This window comes from Gymnogyps californianus, chromosome 2 (genome assembly GCF_018139145.2).
Source record: "Gymnogyps californianus isolate 813 chromosome 2, ASM1813914v2, whole genome shotgun sequence".
NCBI lineage: Eukaryota > Metazoa > Chordata > Aves > Accipitriformes > Cathartidae > Gymnogyps > Gymnogyps californianus.
In genome coordinates, this window is record NC_059472.1 from 166645070 (window position 1) to 166669402 (window position 24333).

Below are 24333 nucleotides of genomic sequence, written 5' to 3' on the forward strand. Positions count from 1 at the left end.
GGCTATGCGAAGTTGTGTTTTCCCTTCTATCTCTGCTGCCTGGAGGGAGGCAGGAGTTCCCATAGCAAGCATGGGGCTGACCATGACACTGTCAGGCTTGCTTGGAAGTCAGATGAGATGGCTCTCACCTGCTTTTGGAGGCCACAACCTCTCCATCTCCAATGGATGGAGGTAACCCAGTTTTCCTCCATAGGCAGCAGAGATCCAGCAAGGAGAGAGGTGCTACAGCAGGCACCTAAAGGGGAGCAGGTAAGACGCACCACGACGTCGCTGATTTCTGCCCTGCTCTCGGAAGAGCCTGGGTGGTGAGCTCATGATACTGTGGATATCTGCAGTGAGGCAAGCTGAATCACTGGGTCGGACAGAGGCAGAGCAGCCCTCAGGAGACTCTGTGTCTGTCTACCAGGTCCCATCAGTGCAGAGTGACACAAGCTGCTTCTGCCTGTGGTCTAGACAGCCATCAGCTGCCTCCAAACAGAAGGTGCCAGGCCACCCTACAAGGCAAAGCCCAGGCCCGTTGGCTTAGCATTGCATCTTTCTCCTCTTTTTTTCTGTTCTTTACCTGTTTCTGGTTTTGTAGTCTTATTGTGCATCTTTTAACCACATCCTCCCTGTTTTTAAGACAATAATATTGCATTTGTGGAATCACGGTTAGCGGCATCAGCAGGATGTTCTCAAAGGCTTCCCGGTTTCCGTGAACACTGTCTGCTCTGAATTTATTGTGCCAGTTGATGCCAACAATTGACCTTGTAAGTCTTTTCCCCTCTGCCATGCAGATAAAAAACCTCTTCAGCCTCTGCAGTACAATGGACACCTCTTTCTCCTCCTAATGAAAGAGGGTTGAAGGTAGCACCCAGTGGTGCAGTGAAGGAGACCCTGTCATAGCAAGCCGTTTGAATGATTACAGGTGGAAAATATTCCCAAAATTGTGAAAGTTGCTTAAAATATCATAAGCTTTTCAAAAAGTGGAAGTTTTTATTTCTCTTCCTTTTCCTCCCCTTATTCTGGCACTCTAGAGTTAATCATCTCCAGCTTCTTTCTGCTGCCATGGCAGGTAAATGCTTGCTTTTATTTTAAATGGGAGCTGCGTGTCCCCCAACACATGACTCCAGAAGCTAAGGCTCAAAGATAACCAGACTTAAAAAACACCAGATAAAGGAGTGAGAACTTGCAGTCCTGATGCATGGCTGGCTACCCATGTCCTTAAAGGGTAAGGGGAAATGAGTAAGAAAATTCTATTATCTTCTTTCTGCGTGTCCTTCGGCAAGTCATCCTCTGGAAGGAGTTGACAAAGTAGACGTCTAAAGAGTTTGGGGGAGTTACTGAAAGTAAAAGCTCTTTTGCTGTTTTTCATGTTTGTTGTCGAGCCAGTCACTGTGTGGTAGAGGAAAGTGTCAGGGCAAATTAAAATAAAACAATAATCTCCTACATTTTACTCCTCTGGGGATTACTACTGTTTGTTTTGTTTGTATATGAATAGGTGTTCTTCTGCAAATGCCTCAAAAGAAAATTGGTTTCATTTGTTCAGTATTTTGGCGATGATTTGGTCTTTTGTTGCATTTGTGATGTTCAGAGGAGATCTTGACATTGGAGTTTTCGTGTTTAGGTGTGGGAAATGCACCTTTGGAAAGAGCAAAACCCTGCATTTTGTGCATGAATTAAAAAAAAAAAAAAAAAAGAATCCTGAACGTGACTAAAAGAGGACAATCACAGTAAGAACCCCAGAGCTAAAAGTGGTTTCTGGGGAATGCAAAGACTATCCTGGAGTAAGTGAGCAAGGTATTGCAAGTAGCTGTGTGAGCATCTCACAGGGGGATACTTAGGAAGCTGCTTTCTCCTCCAAGTGCTCCTGTTTCCTCTTGGCTGTGTTAGAGCTGGAAGGTTTTATAGGCAGAGACTGCCTCGTGCTCTGGTCCAGGTTCATCCCCCCTTCCCTGGGCATCCTGAGCAGGAGACTCCTCTTGCCTGCTCTGAGATGTCTAGGTGTCTACCTGGGCTTTGTGGTCTGAGCTTGCCCGTGGAGCTCCAGCCAGCACAACAACGAGCCTCGGGAGAGATTCTGTTCACTCCTCTACATAGGCAATGAAGGCTCAATTCATTTGCCTTCATGTAGTCACCTAGAGGCACCCAGATACCTGCCAAGGGCAGGCAGACACGGCACAGGACCAGCAGGAAGCCATGGAGCAGGAGCTGGAGGCCAAGTGAGCTACTGCAGGACATCAAGTTGCACCCGACATCTTGTTTCTTCCCACTGAGCAGCCCCTGGCAAAGCAAGATTTGGGATTTTCCTCTCTGTGATCAGTGGAGCAAGACAGACCTGGAAAGGGTGCATCACCCCTCACAAGCAAAGTCTGTCTTTGTCTGTTGACTAAGCTGGAGGGACTTACCCTAGGACAGCTCAGGTACATCTGGTGGATTTTGGCCTAAGCGATTATGCTGTAGTAATTTCTGGACAGTTCCAATTCCTGGTCAAAATCTGCAGCTGCTGTAGTAATGCAAGCAGTTGTTACGAATAAAAATTCCTCCAAGACTGCAGCAAGGCTGAGAATTTTATCCTTCCTTTCCGTCCAGAATATTGGGCTTCAAATCTAACAGTGTGTTTTAAATAAAATTTTTAAAATGCTTTTGTTGGGAAAAAAAGCCAGAAAACAGCCATTTATCTGGTTGTAAATAAACCTACTACTTTCAAAGACCAGAAGGAAAACATCAACTTGAGCAGGGACTTCTGAGAAAATCATGGCAAGTCCCTGTCCCTGCCATCTCTTTGCATTTTCATGTAACGCTGAACAGTGGCTGGTGCAGTTACATCAGGGACTCCCATCAGCTTCAGGAACATCTAGAACCACAAACAGTACCTGCTGTTTCAGGCCATACCTCTCTGGTTTTGAGTCTGCAGTCCTCAGCTTCATTGCCAGCAATGGACACTGAGAGGTTTGTGAAAGGTGGAGAAAAATCCCAAAGCCTGTCATTACTAGCCATGCAGTTTTGATACAAGGTCCACACCTCCACCAAGAAACGGTGAAGGGCTCACAAATGACAGAGAAATGTTGAAAGCCACCGCTCAGTCAATAGTTTCCACATTTCTGTGGCCAAGGGAACAGTTAGCCACCAATATTTCCTTCAGACCACCACGATTTGAATCCTCTGACCTTTAGTTAAAAATGCTAGTGTTTACTCTGGTTCTGTAGAGAAACTGGGAATCACTTGGCAAGACCTTTTCAGCCACTGACTGTTGTGGACCGTGGCATGGGAACACCAGCCTAGGTGGAGACTGAGTGTGCTGCTGGCCTCTGTTAAACCGCAGACCAACAGGTGGGTTTAATCTCACCTTATCTAGCCTTTTAAAAATTATTTCTTGAGGTTTATTCTATAGTCAGTGTGCCAGTCAGACCTCTCCTCTCATCCCATGTAAGGCGGTTTGTGTCGCCCGCTGGTTGTTCCTGCTTTTCTTTGTGGTCTATAGAAAGAGCCTTGAACAACATGCTAGGTTAGATGCTTAACCTTTATATGGCTGAGGATGGAGATGGCTCCGCACCAAAATAACCTGTGTGCTATTTCTGGATTTGCCAATCACCCTGGGGTGACTTTGAGAAGCCCCTTCCTTTTTTGGTTCTTCTATCCTTTGTCCAACTTACTTCTTCAGGCTTGGCTTTTGAAGCATCTAGGTACTAACTGAAATCTGAGGGAGTTATCACCAAAACAACTTCACACCCTAATTTCTGGGCCCTGAGCCATAAGTTCCTCAGAGGAGAGATGTGTTTTTCTGCAAGCCTGCATAACGACAAGCATAACAGCAACAGACTCTTATCTGTGGCCTCAAAATGTGTTTGTCCTACAAATACTGATGTAAATCTCTAGCCTGTGCCTCCCACAGGAGTCACTAATACAGATCTATTGGCTTTAGAGTGGCGGCTGGTTTTGCTGTAGGCAAGCAGCCAAAAATAACATCTTCCTGTCCTCCCCCTCCAAAATCTATTGTGTGAATCTGGTGTCTCATTTCAGATGGGGCTTCTCTATTTTCAGTTGCGAAGGATCCTCAGCGTGGAGGGGAGCACATATACAGAGATGTGCATCTCATGGACACTCTGGCTATGCCAACTCCTGGTCAAAGGTGTTTGACACCAGCAGAGCAATAGTGGATGATCCGAGAGGAAAATGAGGATGGGGGCTGGTGTTCCCCAGTGTCTGCTTGCCCCTGTAGAGGATGGAGTCTGGCCAGAGAAGCTTTCTGCTTTCTCATTGCCTCTGCTGCAAATCAACCCAGGATGGGGGGCAGGGAGGCGTGTAAAAGAATCACAATTAATGGATTTGAGAGATCATTACAACGGGAACTGTGCATGACAGCGTTGTGGTTTCAGCAGCCGCTCTGAAATAACTATCCTCCCTCTCCCCCTGCATCTGAGTGCTCATGGATATTGTTTCAGACTCCTGGTCAGCTGAGCAGGATAAGCTGAGTTTGTGCAGGCTATCAGTTTGTTTTCTCCGAAACTGTCTCCTGTCTCCTCTTAATTCTCATGAAAAAGTCTGTGAAACTTTTGAATGTTTAGGAGGGGTAGTCTCTCGTAGCCTTAGGGTAAAATATCCCTCTCTCATGCTGTTTTTTAATACGCAAATGTACATTTCATCTGCGGAACTCTTTGCCGTAAGACTGCATTATGACCAGAGGCAGAGAAGGATTCAAGTATGGGCATAAAAATGGATAGAAGTACCATTAATATGACATCGATAACATTTTGGGGATATACTACAACTCATTGGGACATAAGCCAGTCTGCTCTAAATAAAGGCCAAGAAGAAGTTTCTTCCATTGGAAGACTATTTAGTAGCTGTGTATCACAAAACTTCTTTTGCCTTCATCTGAAGCAGGTGGTGCTGGCCAGAATCAAAGGCAGGATGTTAGAATGCAAGATCAAGGGTATCACAACGAAGAATGGTTTTGTAGCTCCTTCAGGCAGAGGTCAGAGACCTCCCAACTCCCAGGCAACAAAGCAGAGCGTTTAATGTGATGTAGTCATGAGAGTTCAAAGACTCTAGCAAATTCCAGAGCTCTTTAAAGGAGAAAAATGCTTTGCCCACAGGAGAAAGTCAGAGACTAGTCCACTCCACTGACACACCGAACTTGTGAGCTAGCGTTGGGGTCTCTGCTTTGAATAACCCTCAGTGGATCGCTTTTCCATAAGAAAGTCTGGTTCAGTCGTGCCTTCAATTATTGCAAGTCCTCTGTGCCACAACATCTTGCAGCAATGAATGTAACTATATGTGGCATGAGCGTCTCAAACCTGCCATCTCCTGACTTCAGCTGCTGTCCCACAACTGCATTGTCACTCCACAGTTCTTGCAGCCAAGCACTGCCAATGCTATTAAGAACCATCCTTCTCCCTCCCTGGAAAGACCCGGTGGGCTTGAGAGGGTTCCTCAAACGACAAGGATGTGCTTAGCCTGTATCCACCTACCAAGGACCTGTCAGTACAGCGTCCATCAAGTTGTTGAGGACACAGTAGAAGATTTTTGGCTGAAAGGTTATGCATCCACCATAAGCACCCCCTTGGTTCATTGTTGCTGAGCAATCTTGTCACTCTTAGATAACAGAGTCCAGGAATAATGCTTTCTCATCCATCCAGCGGAGGAGGTGACTTTGTCCCACTCTGACAGGCAATGACTCATTGCCACCTCTTGTTTGGGTTTCCCAGGCCCACGAAGCTACTACAGCAGCCCTCAGGTCAGTGGGCTTCTTGTTCGCAGTCCGTAGCTGCCAGCCTATATACAGCATGTCTATAAGTTGGAGAAACCCCTCCAGTACCTGTGTGAGACCCCACAGTCTCACTCAGGACGTGGCAAGAACATGGCAAGGCATGACCTTAGCATCAAAGGCTGGCAAACAACAGGTCCTCTGCTTTTTACGCTGCCTGCCTGGATTCAAGGTTGAGACCTTGATCCTTCCTTTTAGAGGCTCCACGTCCTATGTCCAGAATATCTGAGAAATCTTTAACTTTGGCTGCAGACATTAATAATAACAGCATTCTTTGGTTGCCATAAAACTCCTTATAGCAAGTGCAAAGGTCATCTGTGCAGACACCCGGCTGTGTCCTGAGACGGCCCAAAAGCTACAGAGAACTCATGATCTGTGAGGCTGAAGAGAGAAGACGTCTAGTCTAGAGAAGATCAAGGGGACACATGGTTACAGCCTTCCAACACATAAAAGGCTTCTGCACAGAGGAAGGAAGAGAAAAAAAACATTCCTCGTGTCCCTCAGGGATAGGAGGTAATGACTCCTAGATTACAGCAAAGGAAATTGCATTAAATGTCAGGAGAAGCTTTCTAACAGAGGAGAGTGGGGCAGGGCAGCAGACTGCCTTGTGAAGGAGAGAGACTGCCTGTCACGGAGCGTTTCTAAAACAGGTCCAGCACCTCGCCAAAGCAATTACAACAGAGCTTATTCTGCATTGGATTAAGAAAATGGACAGGGTCCTTCCCACCAGACCTGTCTTTCTAACAGTTCAGCAGTGACACGATTTTCCCAAAGACTACCTAGCCTACCACCTCCACCTTCCTCTCCATACCCAAGACCTGTTTAGTTTTACCTTCCTTCTCTAAGGCAACTTCCCAGCAGAGGATAGATTAAAGAAACTTGGTCAGGGTCTTTGGAAACCCTGAGACAATCCCCTCTGCACACAATTGTCTTTCAGGGAAGGAGAGGAGGAAGCAAACAGCATGTCCTAAAGGAATCACTACATTTTTAATGTGCTCCTGGAAGTTTTTTGCAGACGATGGTGACGACTGGAGGATGAGATGAGCTGACTTGATATTTTAATGGCCCCAGCCCAGAATGTCAGCCCTCTAGGACAGGGAAGCCCACCAGCCTGGGTAGAGCTATCTAATGGAGTAAGACATTGTTGTGCAACTCTTTCTAAGTGTTCCTGTCTGAAAGCAGATATCTGGGCTGTCAACAAAACCTTCTTTTCTCATGCAGAACAAAAGCAATTTGCCTCCAGCGAGGCTGGGTCTCCTTTGTTATGTAACTGTCAATGATCTCCGAGTTTAACTGTGTCATTACATTCTCCGCAGCTGGCTTCAGTTCAATGGGTTTCTTATTCACAGCCCGTAGCTGCCAGGCACTTGCACAGCATGCCGATAGCTTGAAGACACCCTTCAGGGTCCCCGAGTACGTATATACGTGCATCGAGGGTGCAATCCGTGCAGCAGATTCCCAAGTATGCCCAGACCCAAGTGCAAGGCTGTGCTAATATGAGATGGTTGTTCACGGGAATGACCAAGATGACAGCTGCTTCCCATCACCGGAGCCCTGCAAAACAGCTAATGCAGGCCAGCCGAATCACTCCCTGTAATCTTCACTGTGTTTACTGTATTGGTGGCGTTTTACGGCGTGTTTATATATGTTCTGACTTTCTGGGCAGGCACATAATGTCACTGCAGAATACAGGCACGTGGGAGTCCGGCGCATGAACACAGCAGGGACCTGGACCAGCCTCCGTTTGTGCTGAAGGCAGGGGATTCATGAGGAAATCTGTATCCCTGAAGCTGGACCTGATTTCCAGGTCTTGCTGATCTGTGTTCTCCAGACATACACATGGATCTGCAGACATGAGTCCTCTAAAAGTGCCACAGGTTCAGACCCCCAAAACATTAGATATTTTCTAAAAACTCTGGGCCATTATCACCTGTGTATGAATCCACACGACTGGGAGAACCAGCCCCCTCTGAACTGGTGCCTGTTCTGTTCCCTTGGTCACCAGTGCTTTTTGGAAATATCACTTGTCAGGCATCTGGGTAGTCCTGTGCAACATCTGTCTGGTTATCTACTAAATAAGTACATAGGCAGTGCAACCTACGTATCTTTTCAGTCTAATTAATGCTCCCACTCCTCTTTTCCTCCTTTTTAAGGGTTACTATTTCTCCTTTCTCTTGTTCTACCCAGGAAATGTTGGAATGTTGCCTTTCATAGAGCTCCCAGGAGGTACAGCAGATCAATTTTTAATTCAATTTCCTTTCCTTCTCCTGCAGGTCTATCTAATAGTGTAAAGCACCTAAAAGAGGCAGAAGACTGGAAAGAGACAGATGCATTTGTTAATGCCCAGAAGGGTGGGAAATAAAGGCAGGCCTGATATCATATATTTCTGTCTGCCTTGCAGGAAAAGAGCATATTATTTTCTTCTAAAACTCATCAGGTTGGTAAATGAAATTGGCCTTGCAGCAGTGATATTTTTGTGCTACGCTCTTTAAAATTCGGACCCGCACCAGCTCTGCACATGGCCTCTGGCAGCTGCAGGAAAAAGTGGGGCAAATGCTGTCCAAAGGAGTCTGCAGCCTTCAAAAACTGATGGTCACCCAACCACCCTTGGGTTTTCTTACTTGTTCACGAAGCGCTTATGGAGAGATTTAGCATCACGCAAAGCAGGTCTGCTACAAGAGGTATTGCATGCATGTACACAGCATGCAGCCCCCCAGCTCATCATCAGTGCTCAGCTCACATGGCATAACTGGCATTCAGGAAGGATCAGGGAAATAAGTGTGCTCAGCAAACACAGAATATTCGAGTCTCAAGCTCGTGCAGAGCTTCAGCAGTCCCAGGACCCAAAATGTCCCATGATGGGCTCAATAGGAAAGGCTTAGTTTTGACAGGCTTCGTGCCCCGAGCTCTATCTTTTCCTCCTCATCCTAGAGCTTGCTCCAAAGACAAGGGCAGTGACCCTCCAGAAGGCTGGAGTAAAGGTTAAGAGAGGGCTCTTTGTCTTGCAGTTGTGAACCAATGGAAAAAACACAACTGCTCTTAGTGGGAGATCGGATGTGGCCCCCAATGGGCCAGAGGTAGAAGAAGAAATTCAGTCAGTGGTGATGGGACGCCAGCTTGGGAGATGCAGCTTATGCAAGTTCCCTCCCTCTCATGCATGAGGGGACATGACCACAGCGAGGACAGAGACATGAACAGAGCAAGGACAGGGCATGTCTAGGGCATGGATATTGTTGGGAGGCTGAACCCTTGAGCAGGATGCCCCAGGATGAATGCGATCCCCCCGACCTGAAGCTGTGCCTCGCCTGGTCCTTCCTTCTCCATTTACACCTGCCATGTGGGGGAGGTCCAGGATCCCCTGGAGGCAGCAGCTGGAGAAAGGATAGAGAGGTGCTCTGAACCCCTCTCAAGTGATGAGGGGTGGAGGGGACACAGCATCAACTGGATGGACAGCCTCCCTGCATCCTTCCCCATAGGCTCTTCATGCTTTCTCCTATCAACAGAAAGGAGCTGGGAGAAATCTCCTGAGGAAGGGCCACGGGACCACGTTAGAAGGGGATCCCCTGGCCCCTTGGCAGCGATCCCCCTCTCCATGCCGTAACAAATAGACACAGAGTCACCGCCATGGAGATGCTGCGTCTTGCTCTCCTGGCAGCATCCCAGGGGCTTTTGTCTGGGTATCACTCTGATGGCACAGCATCATTTTCTGGTGACAGGATCCTGATCTGTGGCAAAGAGTCTCTTTGGTGCATATTTAGGTAGATGGTAAAATATTTATGAAGCAGGATTGATCTGCTCTGCGGGCCCTCCAAGGGCAGGGAGGACACGGGAGGAGAAGAAAGCAGAGGGAGCACTACAATTGCAGAGGCTGCTACAGTTTCCTGCTGAAATACACCTTCAAACCCTCCATGAAATGTTTTCTTTAAACAGGAACACTCCCACACACATGTGGGCGCCCAGATACTAGAACAAAGTTAACGCTCAAAGCAAACCTGGCCCAGAGGACAGATTTGCTGTGCATCTGGTACATGGTTAAATAAGAGGTACACTGTCAGGAATCACCCGAGGCAGTGGTGTGGGGACCTGCAGCACCAGCCCACCAGAGCAGGTCCAGTCGGTAGCCATGGCAGGGAAGATGCAAGACCATGAGGACCACCCCAGGCTTGCGTCTGGTGGGAGTCCTGTCTCTCTTTTCAGTGCAAAATGATTTGGTCCTTTCCCCTCCCTCCTCTTTGCTCATCCTGCAATCCACTGTACAACCCCTTGCAGTACCAGAAGCTCCCTGGGTCTCTCCACACCAATGCCTCTCTCCTGTGAAATGACAGCAGGTCCTTCTGTCTGCACAAGGTCCTGACTGGGACAGGAACATGCACCGGGGTCTTCCCATCAGTCTGTGGTTCAGCCCCGGGGGCTTTCCTCCAGAAGGGAGAGGAGGTGGAAAGGGCTGTACTATCTTCCAAGCTGAGGCACTTCTCCTTTCTCTAGATGTCAAAAAGATGAGCATCTCCTCTGTGCTGGTCACCCCAGCCCACACATCCATAGGCCATGGAGGGAATATCCAGCTGTCAAAATCTCTCCTAAACTGAGCTGTCCTCATCCAGGAATGGTTTCTCTCAGCTGGCTGAAAGCAGCCTGCAGAGACTAGCTCAGATGAAACGTCTAACTCTCAGATACTTTCAGTATCTGAAGTAGGATGGAGGAAACCCTATTCAGGTCCTCACTGCGTTCACACAGCATTCAGCACAACAGTACCCAGAACTTCCTGGGGGCCTCACAAAACACACAGAAAACACAATAATTGCCTGCCGTGCTCAGTGCAATACTCTAGATACATTTGTTGCAGGTCTCTGGAGAGGGAAAACTCATACCAGAGAGAGCAGCATGCAGAAAGACTAATCTGCACAGCTTTTTTAAGAAGAGCAGCCCTACAGCTCAGCAAAGGTTCCTGAGTCTCCTCTCTGTAGGTGGCCAAGAGCAGATGGCTTTGGAAATATATAACAGGTCAAGCGTAATGCAATGCTTCCTTTCAATACCCAAACCATACAAAGTTCAGGGACTTCCTGAGCAAGACTTTTTTCCCATGGACATACCAGACCTGAGTGGCTTTTTTTGTTTGTTTGTTTTTTAATCTGTCCAGCCTTCCCTTAAACTTTTAGCATCCACAGTGTTTTGCATCAAGAAGTTTTCCAACTTTACCAGAACTCATGCAGAGCTTTGCTTATCATCAAGTCAGGCTGGTGGGATAAGATGGAGAAAGCTGATTTCTATACCTGGCTTTACCACAGATCTGCTGGGAGCTCTTGGGCACACACTCCTTTTCCTTAGGCAGCCAGGGCATCTCTGTGTTCAAACTCACATGTGGGCTCTGGAAATATCCTGGCTGCCGACAGTCTAGATGGTTCTTCAGAGCTGTGCCATTTCTCACCACATTCCCTGTTGTGCCCAGATCTGTCACTGAGCTCCGTTTGACTTTCTGAACTAAACAGCCCAAATTCATTTCAACTGGAGTAAAGAGCGTGACTGAGCTGAGTCAGCTATCTGGCCACACCTGGATGCCTCAGAAGTCAGAGCAGAGCAGAGGGCATCAACAAACCATCTTTCGGCTCCTCTAAGGAGGCCTGAGGCATGGGTAGACATCACTATCCTGCCCCACAGCGATGGTTTGAAGCTGGGCATGCAGAAGTTCACACAGCACGTAATGATGTGTGGGACTCCTTGTCACGGGATGCTCTGAAGAGGGCTTAGTGGTCCTGTGGAGGAGCCCGTCTCTCCCCACCAGCTACGTTCTTGATACAGACTTCCCCATGGGCTGGGCTGAACTAAGCTGGAAGGACATAGTGTTTCCTTGGGGCTGTGGAGGTAATCCTGCCACCCCATCCTGGTTTCAGTTTCTCTGATTTCTGAGGTTAAACAGTATGGTGCCCACACCAGACACACCGGCTCCGAGAGACCCAGCCAGACCATGGTCCATGGAGCTCATTTACGTGCTTTGCCACACAAGTCCCCCAGATGTCAGAGGGTCACAGGGCCACGGGACCTGGGTTTGGGGAGGGGAAAGGGAGGAAGGGAACGGAGGAAAAGGGGCTGGCCCAGGGGTCCTCTGCTATCGCCAAACTGGCTGTCACAATAGCAGCACTGTTGCCTCGTGGGCTGGCTGGGTGATGGGATTTCGCAGGGCTGTAAATCACTTTCCTGGCGGCCGCGTTCTCCTGCCCGTGTTGAAAAGGCTTAGGTTTCCCTCGAGCAGAAGTGATGGCAAGCTCGGGGAAGGGGGCGGAGGCCAGGTGCTGGAAACATTCAGTGGGGGCATCCCCAATCGCATACCTCTGAAATCTGACCCTGGCAGGGAAGTCGATGCGGTTCAACTGACTTCAGGACCTCGCTGCTGCGCCGGTGCCAGAACAAACAGCTGCATTGAGGATTCCTGGGCCATTAGCAGTGGCCGTCCACACTGGGAATGCTTTCTCCTGCCTAGCCAGGAAGGAGGGAGGGAGGCACCACGCGCTCGCTTGGGCAGCTCCCAGACGCTCGCAGGCAGCCCCATGCTCGCACGGCATGTGCGTGCACAGTGGCACTTGCACCAGGGACTCATTTCAGGCGCGGGGGGATGCAAACACCTTGAGCGATGCATGGATGCAGGCAGGCTAACACATGTCCAGACACTAAGGCACAGACTGAGCAGGACATTGAAACCCTCTCAGACGAGCACCCACACCCAGCGGTCTGGGCACACAACTTTGCAAAGTCCCCAGTGTGTGAAAAGCAGGTACGTGATGGAGAAGGCTTTCCACCTGTTGGGAAGAGCTGTACAATATGGCTGCAATGGGGATGGGAGGTGTCTTCTGGAGGGACTTCCAGCCATGCCTAAGTCCCTGCGTCCCAATCCACAAGTCCCTGAGTTGAACCCAGTCCGTCCAAGGATCTTCTGACTTAGCTGCACTAAGCACTTGGAGACAGGATGCAACACTGAGAGGTGACAGCTCTGAGAGAGAGGAGGAGCAAAGAGCCCTGAGAGCATAAGTATCTTCCTGTTAAGTTAGGCTGTGTTATTAGCTTCATCCGATGGCTCTTGGGCAAGAAGGAAGGAAAGAGGATGGAGGCCAAGAGCATAAGGCACCCAGTGCTTCAGGTTTCTGCCTTGCAGTGAATGGGAGGGAGCGTTCACACTCCAAGCATCGCCCAGCCCAAGAGGAGCTGGGGATGGGTGGCATTTCCTCTGCAAAGGACAGGAGGGTAGCAGTGGCCGGGAGAGGCAGAGAGCGAGCAGAAATCTGCATGGGGATGAAATGACTCACTGAAAGATGACAATGAACTTGATCTATTGAGTGATGGTGATACTTGTACGGTGTTAAGAAAGATGCTGTAGTCTGTCAGTTGAGTTTCTGCTTTCTGTAGGGTACTCTGATGCAACTCACAGTTGTGGTTTTGTTGGAGGGGTGTAGGAGAAGACCTGTGTCCTTGGAAAGTCAGATGCATTGCCTGGGCTCTCATAGGGACTGAAGAAGAGCCCTCACTCACAGCGTGGGAGATCAGTGTCTCTTGGTCGCCCCATTGCCTCCCAGCTAACCTTGCGTGCACTGAGCCCAGGTGCACACAGTGATGGTATCTCAGGAGGAAGCTAGAAAGCCCGCAGTGATTCCGGTTGTGCTGCACGCAAAGTGCATTTGCTGGTAGAGCAGCTCAGGTGCGTTTCTAGCAACGCTACAAACAAGCCCACAACATGTGCTCGAACACGCTGTTCACACCCACATACATGTATACGGACACGCTATCTATGCACAGCGCTCACTGTGTAAAGGAGATGTGTGAAGTAGATCAAAGGAATCCTGTCCTAAAAGGGTCTGGGTTTGCCACTTGAATGTCTCCAGTTAGTCTGGTGAAGATCCCACCTGGTGAGGGTCTCTCCTCTGCTGATGCCCTGTGTCGTCCTTGGGGCTCCCCTAGACCAGCCCGGAGGGTGAAGAGCTCCCTGCACGGTGTGGGCTCATGAAAATACCCTTTGTGTCAGCCATGTGATGCAACACAGACTTTGTTCCTCTATGAGTTTTGCATTAAGCACGGTGGATTAATGTTTCCACGCTTTGTGCAAAGGTGAAAGGACATGGCTTTGTGGTGTCTCAGCCACCAGCAGCAATCCCCTGTGGGCTCTCAGTCCCTGGAGCAGAAATACTCACGCACCCCTCAGCTCCTCTGCCTGCAGGTGACTCCTCACACCCCGTCATGGAGCAGGGAGCAGGTCTGTGGCGTGTGAGATCATGTTGTCGTGGTGGGGAGGAATTCATGCAATGGGGTTCTCTAGGGAAAGTGTTGCCCAGGGAGCAAGGTCTTACTGGCCATCAAGCCCCAGCGCTGGCTGAAATGTGGCATGGTGACTCCTAGACCCTGTGCAGTCAGGAGAGACATGGGCCAAGAGCTGGTGAGAAATGCACATGAGACCTGACAGGATTTATAACCCCCATATTGGGAAACACAGACTACACAAAGGCCTTCCCACCAGGATAGGATGTGGATGGTGGGCTACAACACAACAGGACCCCTGCTTCATCTTGCAGTTCAGAAAGGGAGGTTTCCCTGGTCGCTGGGGCAATGGTGAGGCTTTTATTGCTTAGCGTTATTGCTTTAACATAAGCTGCCTGTGGGATCTTGGGCAGATCCACAGCACTATGAGGATCACTTGCTTCTCTCAGTTTCAGCAGACATCAAACCTTCAGCAAGCTGCATCTGTCCTGTGGGGTCGTGGGGAGGAAGAGGAGTTTCAACTCTGTGCTTTGATTTGCGATATACAGCCTAGTGTTCAGAGGGGCCTTGCTAGAAGATCCAGATCCCCAGTGGTCCCAGTCTATGACCCAGATGCACATCCCGTTCCTCAGTACCTGGCTGTGTCCACCGTGCTGGCAGAGAAAACCCTCGAGGACCTACTTTTTGTCCCCCTTTTTGTTTCACAGGTCAAAGGAGAAGGAAAAACTTGCTAAAGGGCTGCTGCAAAGATGCAAGTTGTTCTGAACAATCAGCCCTCTCCCAGTTATGCCAGGATCATTAAAACTGTCTGTGACCTGTGACATCCCAAAAAAGCCAGGACAGATCAAGCACCTGCATTTCTGCAGCTATAGCCAGAACACAGAAAACAGGGTTGTGCTCCAGCAGTGGCTGCAGCTGATCTGGTAGGAAACCAAAGAGGGTGTAGAGATGATATATGATCTGGTGCCAAGCCTGCCAGGACAAAATCACCACCTTCAAACCTTTCATGTGCATTTGAAATAGCTCTCTGAGGTTTGGGAGATGCTGATGTAATGGCAGTCCCAAAATCAGAGCTGGCTGTTCTCCAGGCATCTGCTCTGGAGACACCAGGGTGTAAAAGGGAAAAGAGAGAGAAACGACACTGAGAGGAAGGGGCAGAAATGTTTTCCAAAACCCTTCAAGTGTGTGTGTGTCTTTCTGTCTGTCTGTCTGTCTGTGTGTTGCCTGTGGGGCATCCGTGCAACATTATTTGCAGCCCCCAGACTATCACAGTTCCTGTCTCTCTTGTCTCTGCACTTAAGAGCTATTATGGGTGGGCTCTGAGTCAAATGACTGGCAGGACCCTGGTCTTCTGTGGATCCCAGGACAGAAGTTTTTCATGGCATGGCTGTGCTAGGAAAGGATTGCTATAAAGTCTCTTTCAGACAGCACCTCCCTGCCTCCCCGTACCCATCCCCATGGCCAGCCCTGGTCCCCATGGGAGAGAAGCACCCCTGTGGAGACGCAGTGCTGAGGAAAGTCCAGTCTGCAGCCAGACGCCAGCTCTCTACCTGCTTTTGCATTATTTGTTATTGGCCATAGATGGCAGCAAATGTCTCAAAGCATCCCGCTGTGTTGGCTGCCTGCAGCTGGGAGCTGCAGGAACAGAGGCACAAGCCAGGGAAATTCCTCCATCCCTTTGCTGTACGGGCATGGTCCCTTCTGCAAAGGGAGAGGGGAGCAGAGGTGCAGGTCACGAGCTGGCTCCCATCCAGGGATCTCAAGCAGAGCAGGTCTAGTGGCCACTAGCAAGCAAGCCCTGGATCTCCTCCAGGCCCCCATGCTCCAGGGTGCTGGGATGAACTCGGGGGGGACTATGGAGGGAGCCAGGCCTGGTGAGAGCCTCAGTATTGCTCACCGGGAATGGTCCTGGAGATGACCAGGGCCTGTAGTGACAGGACAAGGGGCAACAGCTCTAAACTATAAGAAGGTAGATTTAGATTGGACATAAGGAAGAAATTTTTTATGATGAGGATGGTGAGACACCGGAACAGGTTGTCCAGAGAAGTTGTGGATGCTCCATCATTAGAAGTGTTCAAAGTCAGGCTGGATGGGGCTTTGAGCAACCTGATCTAGTGAAACATGTCCCTGCCCAAGGCAGGGGTGTGGACAATCGCAGCCCCGGGATAGGGAAGGTTCTGCAACAGGGCAGGAGGGACAGCAGCAAAGGGCCCTGGTTTGGTTCATTTTGCCAGTGTAAATGCAGCCGTTGTGTCCAGGTATAGAAAAAGAAGACAAAACTGAAGGCTTTCCATCTGTAGATCTACATACCCACCTCTATATTAAGGCAACTTTGACTTTACCAACCCCATTTTCCAGCAAGACCACAATCATTCCTGCTCTACAGGAACTTAAGAAAAGCCAGACAGGATCAGGTCAAAAGTCTGTCCAGCCCCAGGCCCTGTTTCCCACAGAGGATAGTCGCAGGTGCTCAGGAAAAGGAATAAAAGACAGAGTTGTTGGGAGTGATCCTTCTGCTTCTCCTGCCCCAGCTGCCATTTTAAGGCCCATGGTGTTTCACAGCCGTTCCTCTGTTCAGTTATTATGTGTCTTAGCGGGAGTTTCATCTGTCCTGTTTTCAGAGTGGAGCCATCCTTTTCCGTCAGGTCCCACACATCCCAACCTGGTGAAGACCCCTATTCTCCTCTGCAGCCTCAAGGAGGGAACTAAGGATAGAGTTGAAGTCTGTCTGTCTCTCCCTGCATCCCATGCAGGTGCTGGACTTGCTGTGGGAGGCAGGCTGGGTCCCCTGTCACAGCACTAACTTCACATTTGGATATGGGTTAAGGCTCCTGCCTTGGCCAGGCTTGCTGGATAGCCTTGGTGGTGTCACTTAGCCTCCCTCTGCATCTCGGTTCCTTCACTGTAAGAGATGGAGTCCTAATCCTGCTTTACCTCCAGCGGCAGCTTTGCAAGGGTTAGATGTGTCTGTGCATCTCACTGCCCCAGTGTTTCAAGCTGTATTATCTAAGCAGAGAAGCGAACGCCTTCCCAGTCACTTCACCACCAAGGAGAAAGCGTTGCAAGACCTGCTGTTTCTCACTTTGCCTCGAGTTTGCTGGATTACTGGATTCTCTCTCTGCAGCTATTTGTTCTGCATTTTGTTAGCCAGGCTCCAGACCCGTGGCTCTTCTCCAGAGCCTGGAACGCTGTTTCTCTGCCAGGTCCCCTTCTCTTTGCAATCCTTTAATTATCATTTCAGGAGCATAATTACCCGGGGGAGAGAAAGAGAGCAGGAAGGAGAGATGGAGTGAGCAGGAGCGTGAGTTCCCCCATACGTTTCCCCCTAGAAGCGCAGAAGAGGAATGCTGTGGTTCTATAGGTTGGCTCCTGCAATTAGCATAGCCTGTGTAATTAGACCAAGATAGATGGTGCTGGCAAGGAAACACCTCATCAGTCTAATTTCAAACTGTTATAAAACCAGTGAATGGAAAACGGAGAGCGTCCATTTGTTTCCAATTGAGAAAAGTGCAGGGTTAAGGTCGGTTCGCAGCTCCACCTCTTGCACACACGCGCGCGCTCACACGTGGCTAAATGAAACCAGAAGGGAGCAGCGAATATACAGCTGTGACAAATCCTTTGCCTTCTCAGGACACAGAGATACCGAGGATTCAGGGCATAGTGTCAAAACCCAAATCAAAACTTTCTTTGCCGCACCCTTTGTTTATTTGGCTACGCTCTTTGTTTATTTACTTGTTTTCCTGCTCCACATCTCCTCCTGATTAGCATTTCCAAAGGAGGTTGAGCTCCCCCGTGCTGGCCAATTTTGCATGCTCTTTTTACTCCAGAGGGTTTACAGTCTGAACAGCGAGGGAAGGTGCCCATGGTCACCCCATGAGTCTGTGTCAGAGGAGAGAAGAGATTCTGGTTCCTAGCTGTTCTCCTGAGCTGCAGGTCTACACAGCATTCTTCTTCCCCTGATCCATTAATCTGTCTTCTTTTAATTCAGCTCTTTCCCAGCTTCATGGCTTTTCTCCCTTCTCCCAGTGCTCCTCATCATCACTCTCCTCTCTCCACTCCTACCAAGCTTTTCCTTTCCACCCTTTTTCTGTCCCCAGCTACATCAGGGGCTGGACAGCCTTTCACACTGCTTGGCGGTGCTGCTCTGTTCATGTCCTGTGATGGGATAAGGATGGCTGTCTCTGTGACTAGTGCATGGCTCGGGATGGGGCGGGGGCTGAAAATTATGGGTCCCAAAATTAGATTTCCCCCCTTTCCCTAGAAAACAACACTGTGATTGTCTCAGCCTCGATTCTTGCTTCTGGGTAGACCTCAGACCCCTGTGCTGACTAAGACTTATGCATGCCAGGGCCAAAGGCAAGACTCTGAGGTTGTGTAGTTCAAGTAAGATGTTGCCCTTTAAAGCACAGGAATCAGCTTTGCGCTGAAATGCCTCCAGCTCAGCAGGACAACTTCCCAGAATCAGGCGAGACACTCAGTGTCCTGTCCCGGCACCAGGGAACCGTACGCAGCCTTTTGGAACAAAACCCTGCCCGGACAGCTCGCTCGTTTTTAGGTTTTGTTGCAAACTCCAAACTCCTGCCAGGTCCAAGTTCACACGTGCCAAGTTCACTTAACCTTTTGTGCTCACCAGGAGACAGCGTGTGGGAGGACAGGGCATGGGTAGCGTCTTTTTAAATAGCTCGTAGCTATGGCACTTGCCATCGTCTCTTTTAGAAGCCCCTGGAGAATGGTGTGGAAAAGCAATGTGCATGTCTGGGCCTGGCAGGTTGGTGCAAAGGGAGCAGGCAAGTCTATTTGGGACCCAGATGAGTCTGTGCAGTTGCTTCATGTTATTTCTGTCACGGGAAAAGCAAAAAACAAAATGGGTGGATGCCATTCGGTGTCTCCTTGAGGATTCCTCCCTAATCCAGGCAAGACATGAGCTCATGATCTCCAGGCTGGTTCCCCTCACTCCAGTAGTGAAGGACTGAACTGCATGCCCAGAAGGTCTGGCTGGAGATGCTTTTGTCTGTGTTTTTCTAGAAGCTATTGACTTTGAACCCAAATACCATGAGAAAGCCCAAAGATGAAGAGGAAAATTCATACCTACCCTTCGGGAGAAAACCATCAGGATTCGAACAGTACTATCTCGGTTGCCTCATTGCTGGGAATAGTTGGGATCGTTTTGCCACAGCACTAGTCAGGAACATATAAATAATGATCCGTAGATAACTGCTGTCCATTCTGGACGCAGAGAGGAGGGCAAGGGGACATCATAGGTTTATTTTCAGCTGAGAATTTCTGGAATGAAAATCGCATGGGTTCTGGGTTTTGCTAGCATATATTATTGCATACATACAAACCCACACTCAGGCATTGCAGTCCTCAGAGCGCTTTCTTCACTGCGAAAAGGCTGAACAAGTTGTTGGTTAGCAAGGACACCCATTAGTGGGAGACATGCTCAAGAATATATTTTCTTGAGGGCAGTTTATGACCAGATGTCACCCTTGGCCATTGAATTGCTGTCTTTCTTGACAAGGGACAGCATCATTTTGTCCTCCAGCTGGCCAGCCTCCTAAACTGGGAGACATTGGGATACACCAAAGAATGCCAGTGGTGTTTTACTAAGGAAGGCTTTTCCATCTAAGCCAACAGCTGGAAGGCTATTTGTAGACATGAAGACATTCTCCCCCACAATGTGGAGAGGTACCAAGAGGCCTAAGTGAAGACCTAGTCAGCTGAGCTTTTCCCAGTAGTCAGTGTAGGCTCCTCCAACAGGAGTCATGATTTAGGATGGGCTGAATCATCCTCCAGACTGCATCCCTTGCCTTTTGTGGTGGATGGGAACTGCCACAAAACTCTACTCCTAATTTAGGTGCTGTGGTAGGTAAAGTCAGATGAGAGGCGTCTGAGTTGTGGCAATGGTGTTTTTAGAAGGAAACGTAAACCCTGCATCTCGATGGCTTGTCATTAAAGTTAGGTGCAAGCCAAAAGACCCGATTTACTCAGGAGAATAATGTTCCCCACTAGTAAATCCTTCCTGGTTCCTCAAGGCATTGGATCGTTCTTTCTCACCTCCTGAGCTACGTGCTGCACAGCATGGTCCCAGATTTCCCACACACATCCACAGCATCCACGTGACACCAGTCCTCTGCTATTTCAAATTGTTCAGAAAGTCTTACAAAGTGCCTCAGTTGAAAGTATTTCTCGCAGCACAGGGACCTGCTCATTAGCATGGTGCATGCCAACTAGATGGGCTGAGACCATCAGGAGCAATGATCTCCTGGCCGTGATCCTCTTCTGGGGCGTCAAGAGAAGCCCAAATCTTTCAGTGTGGATTGAATCACCATCACATTTGGTGTGGGGAAGTAAAGTGCTCTTGGACCAATGCCTAAAGTGAATGGTGTTGCTATCAGTTTTCCTTCTCAGTTCCCACTGAAAAGGATAAGCTAGTGCCAGAGGGTGGGTGAAGGGGCGGGGGGAGATAATTGGGACAGGAAACATGTCCATCCTCCACTTAGGTACTGTGCAAACATAACGAGATCCTGAGCAAACGTTCACCAGGCGCCTCCTGTGTCTCTGGAAACCTGAGATGCATCCTCTCCTGCACGAGGAGTGAAAGCTGTTCCGTTTTGATTTCATCCCTCCTCCATCTGCTTTACTAAGTTTGGCCCTGATTATAACTAAAGACATTTGGCTTCTGTCTCGGGCTGTCTATCGTGTTGATAGAAGTGGTTTCCTGTTGCAGGTCTTTGTTTTTGAGTGACCAGCTTTCCAGATGGCAGAGGCCACATTTCCCCTTCTCTCCTTCCGAGGCCTGTTTCCCTTCTCGTTACCTGCCAATTAGGACTCATTACCCACTGGGGAGAGCTCTTTTTGGAGTTAGGAGACCGTGACTGCAGAGCTGAGTGTCTTGTGGCGGTTATCATGGGACATCATTGCTCTTGCTGTGCAGTTCTCACAAGGAGAAGAGAGAGAGGGCTCAGCTGAACCCAGCTGGGGTCTTCTTACCCCAGTTCCCATCTCCAAAGTGGCCAAAAAAACCAACATTTCAGAAGAAGTGGAAGAAACACCATTGTAAATATATGTGGTGTAATATCCTCCCCTCTTCTCCATCCAGGTTTATTTTCTAATCTCCGACTCCTGAATAAAAGCCTGAATCATGAGGGGTGTGTAAGGTGCCCAAAAGTGTTTTTTGTTTTAATTTGGTCCTCTAAAGAAATAAGATTTATTTGGTTATGTGTCTATATGTGTGTGTGCATGCGTGTATTTTCCTTTGCAACTATAACTTTCAAGGACTTTGGAATCTTTTGGAAAACTTTAAACAAATCTGACTTTTAGTTGAGGTTTTAAACCCAGCTAGTGCCTGCAAGCTCTGTAAAAAGCAGCCGTCAGTTAGAGGAAAGCAATTGAACCAGTTAGTGACCTTGCAAACTTAAAGCTGAAACTTGCATTCAGCTTTATTAACCAACAGAGCATCCAGAGTCCCCGAAATGCCAGGTTGTAGAAAACTAGCATTCACTACGTCCACTATTTATTCAATGATCTGTTAGCATGAGCTATTCCTAGACACAAAAGCCAGAAGGCTTTTCTGTATAACTCAAGACAGAATTTCACTCCGTTATTCCAGCACAAGGCCCATTTCTCGCAGTCGAGATGGGGTGTCTCTTTTTCAGGAGGCATCCAATCTCCTTTTTCAGATGGAGAGTAGTCTGTGCCCTGTGCTAAATTTAAGGCACAGACACATGTATATGCATCAACAGAAAGTCACAGGACTGGGTGTGCACCAAAATGCCCAGTGCTCCTCTGAGTATTTCTAACTGAGGAAACAGTAATTTGATATTTGCACGTGCTGATAGCCATATCTGTCTAGATGCTAGTGGATACAAATCATGTATTGTGATTGTGAGAGCGCTGGTATTCTGCACCAGTCTCTCAGTAAGAGATCCTACCCCAGCATAGTCCAGCTGACGTCAGTGGGGCGGCTCGATTTACATCAGCCGAAATTCTGGGTCCTTTTGCTGTGTCTCGGTCGGTTCATTGGGGCTGCCGATGATGGAAGAATTTGCGTCATTCAGCTGCGGTAGGCATTAAAAAATAGCATGAAGGACTCAAAAGAAATGCAGCACTGGTTTTTGCAGCTTCAGGATGAGAAGCAGCAAAGAGAAGATGTAAATGGATGCTGTCGTGCTTTTACATGAACCCTAGACGTGCTTGGGTTTGGGTAGCTCTAGATCATCCCTGGAAATGTGATGCATAAATATCCTTTTTTCCCTGATGTGTGACAGGCAGTCCAACTTCAGGTGTGCCTGAGATGACTCTATCAGGGGTCAGCTTGCTCTGTGTATGACCAATGGATTGAGGGGCACCTTCAGATCTTGAGTGGAGTGGTAGCTGACTGGAAGGACTCTCCTCCCAGTGATGGAATCAGCCTGGGGAGACAAGCTGATTGTCGTGGTGTCTCTTATGTGTCTGGAGATAGGTGTGATGAACCCAAGCTAAGCCACAGCCATGAAAGGTCAGCAGGACCATGAGACCACAGCTTTGGTGTCAGTGCTGACACAGTCAGGCCTAAAGTGCCAAACAACATGGACAGAAGTTGAAGGTTGGGATCACAGAAGATTGCGTATGGCCACTGCAGAGTAGGGTTCCTAGCAAACAAGATCACCCCAAACGTAGGTTGAGTGGGTCACCTAGTGATTGCTGGGAAAGCAGCCGAATGCAAGGCATCTAGTCAGTAAAGCCAAAAACGGAGAGAATAAGGTCTTAGTGATGACAAGTTGCATGCATCCTGTTTCCAAAAAAAGAGCAATGGCCTTTTTCAGTGCAATACTGAACCCAGAGCTCCTGGCAGCATCTTTAAAGAAATGTCCAAAAGTCGCGATCAAGAATATTCCCTGATGGCAGAGATGGAGGATATCCAGAGCCAGAAAAACTTACTCCTTTTGCCTTTAATAGCTAAGTTTCCCTTCCCTCACCTTCCCGCCAATAATGCCAGTTCACCTGCAGAGTATAAATGCAGGCTGAACCTGCCTGACTTCAGGTTTCCTTTCACAGTTTTGTTTTCCGTTTGCATATAATCATGACCCCAGAGTCCTGCTTCAGTCTTACCTTTCTGCTCCATCTGACAGCTCTCCAACATCTTCCCGATTCCAAAGAAATTCTTTCCCCTCTGTTTCTTGTTGACACACAAGTTTAACCTCGAAATCAGGATGTGAGCAGGCACTGTTTGTCGTAATCCCTCCACCAACCTCACCCCACAAAGAATCTGTTTTCAAACAGACAATAACTCATTAGCTGTTTTACAGGCTTGTTGATGCACACTGGTGGCTGACTTGTTTCTGAATCCAGAGTGAATTTCTGGAAAAGCTTTCAACTGTAGAGAACTGGGGCGGTTAAATACAGTGAAATATTTTTAGGGTTTTTTTTTTCTTCTCATAAATAATGATGATCTGCCTTTGTACATGCTGAAAAGATCAAGTGTAGCAGGGAGGCTTGGCTGTGATGGAGAGATCAGCAAGTCATTTGTTTGCAAGTCGCAAGCCTGGGGCAAGCGACGGGGTGTCAAGTGCAGGGGTCACCATCATCTGCAGAAGAGCCTGGTGATTAGCAAAGTGGGTTTTGCACAGGGCAAGCAGCAGCAGAAAAAAAAAATCTCAGATCCAGCCAGGTGATCTGCTATTCCCCACTGCAGAGCTCTGGCTCTGGCAGATAGAGTACTGGAAGGAAAACTTTGTTGAAACACTTGGTAAGAAGGCTATGGCTTATCTGGAACATCTGTCCCTGCGTAAGCCATGTCTGTTGACTTTATAAACTCCAAGAGTGGTGGTTAACAAAAAAAAAAAAAAAAAAGAAGGGATTGGTATTTTAAACAGCTGTTCTGAGACAGACGGATGGAGAGGATGCAGAGGTGCAGGAGGAAGGAGAGCGATTCACCCACCTCACTTTCGGTGACAAGGGTGGGAACCACTCCCTCTGAGCTCATATCCCAGGCTCCCTTTATAGCCGCTGAGGAAAAACAGGCACTTTTAAGGCATGATTCATGTGCCCTGTTTACGTGTCTACTTTAGGAGGAGATAAATCATGCCTGGCACTCCAGTGAACGCAACAACGGCTTTAGTAAACTAAACACTGCCAGTGTCCGGACACCAGTTGGGACTTTTCCATAGTATTAAACTCTTCTCACCTCCAGGATAGGGTGGCCCCATCCCAGCAGCATATCAGGGATGGTGCTTACCCTACTGCTGACCCGTGCCCAGGAACAGTCTGAGAAAGCCTGAGCTGAAGGTGTGCCAGGGACCGGGCAGACCATCGCTCCGGTGCCTGCTCCAGGGCCAGAGGGGTTCCCCAGCAATAACTCATTC

General features: G+C 48.7%; 1 protein-coding gene across 1 annotated transcript in view; it reads left to right on the forward strand.

Moving 5' to 3' along the window:
- PTH1R (parathyroid hormone 1 receptor) overlaps window positions 1–24333 on the forward strand; it is a 123108-nt gene that overhangs the window by 15860 nt on the left and 82915 nt on the right. The window contains exon 3 of the mRNA XM_050892771.1: window positions 296–406. Within this exon, the coding sequence (XP_050748728.1) occupies window positions 296–406 (111 nt within the window). The remainder of the gene's footprint in view (window positions 1–295; window positions 407–24333) is intronic.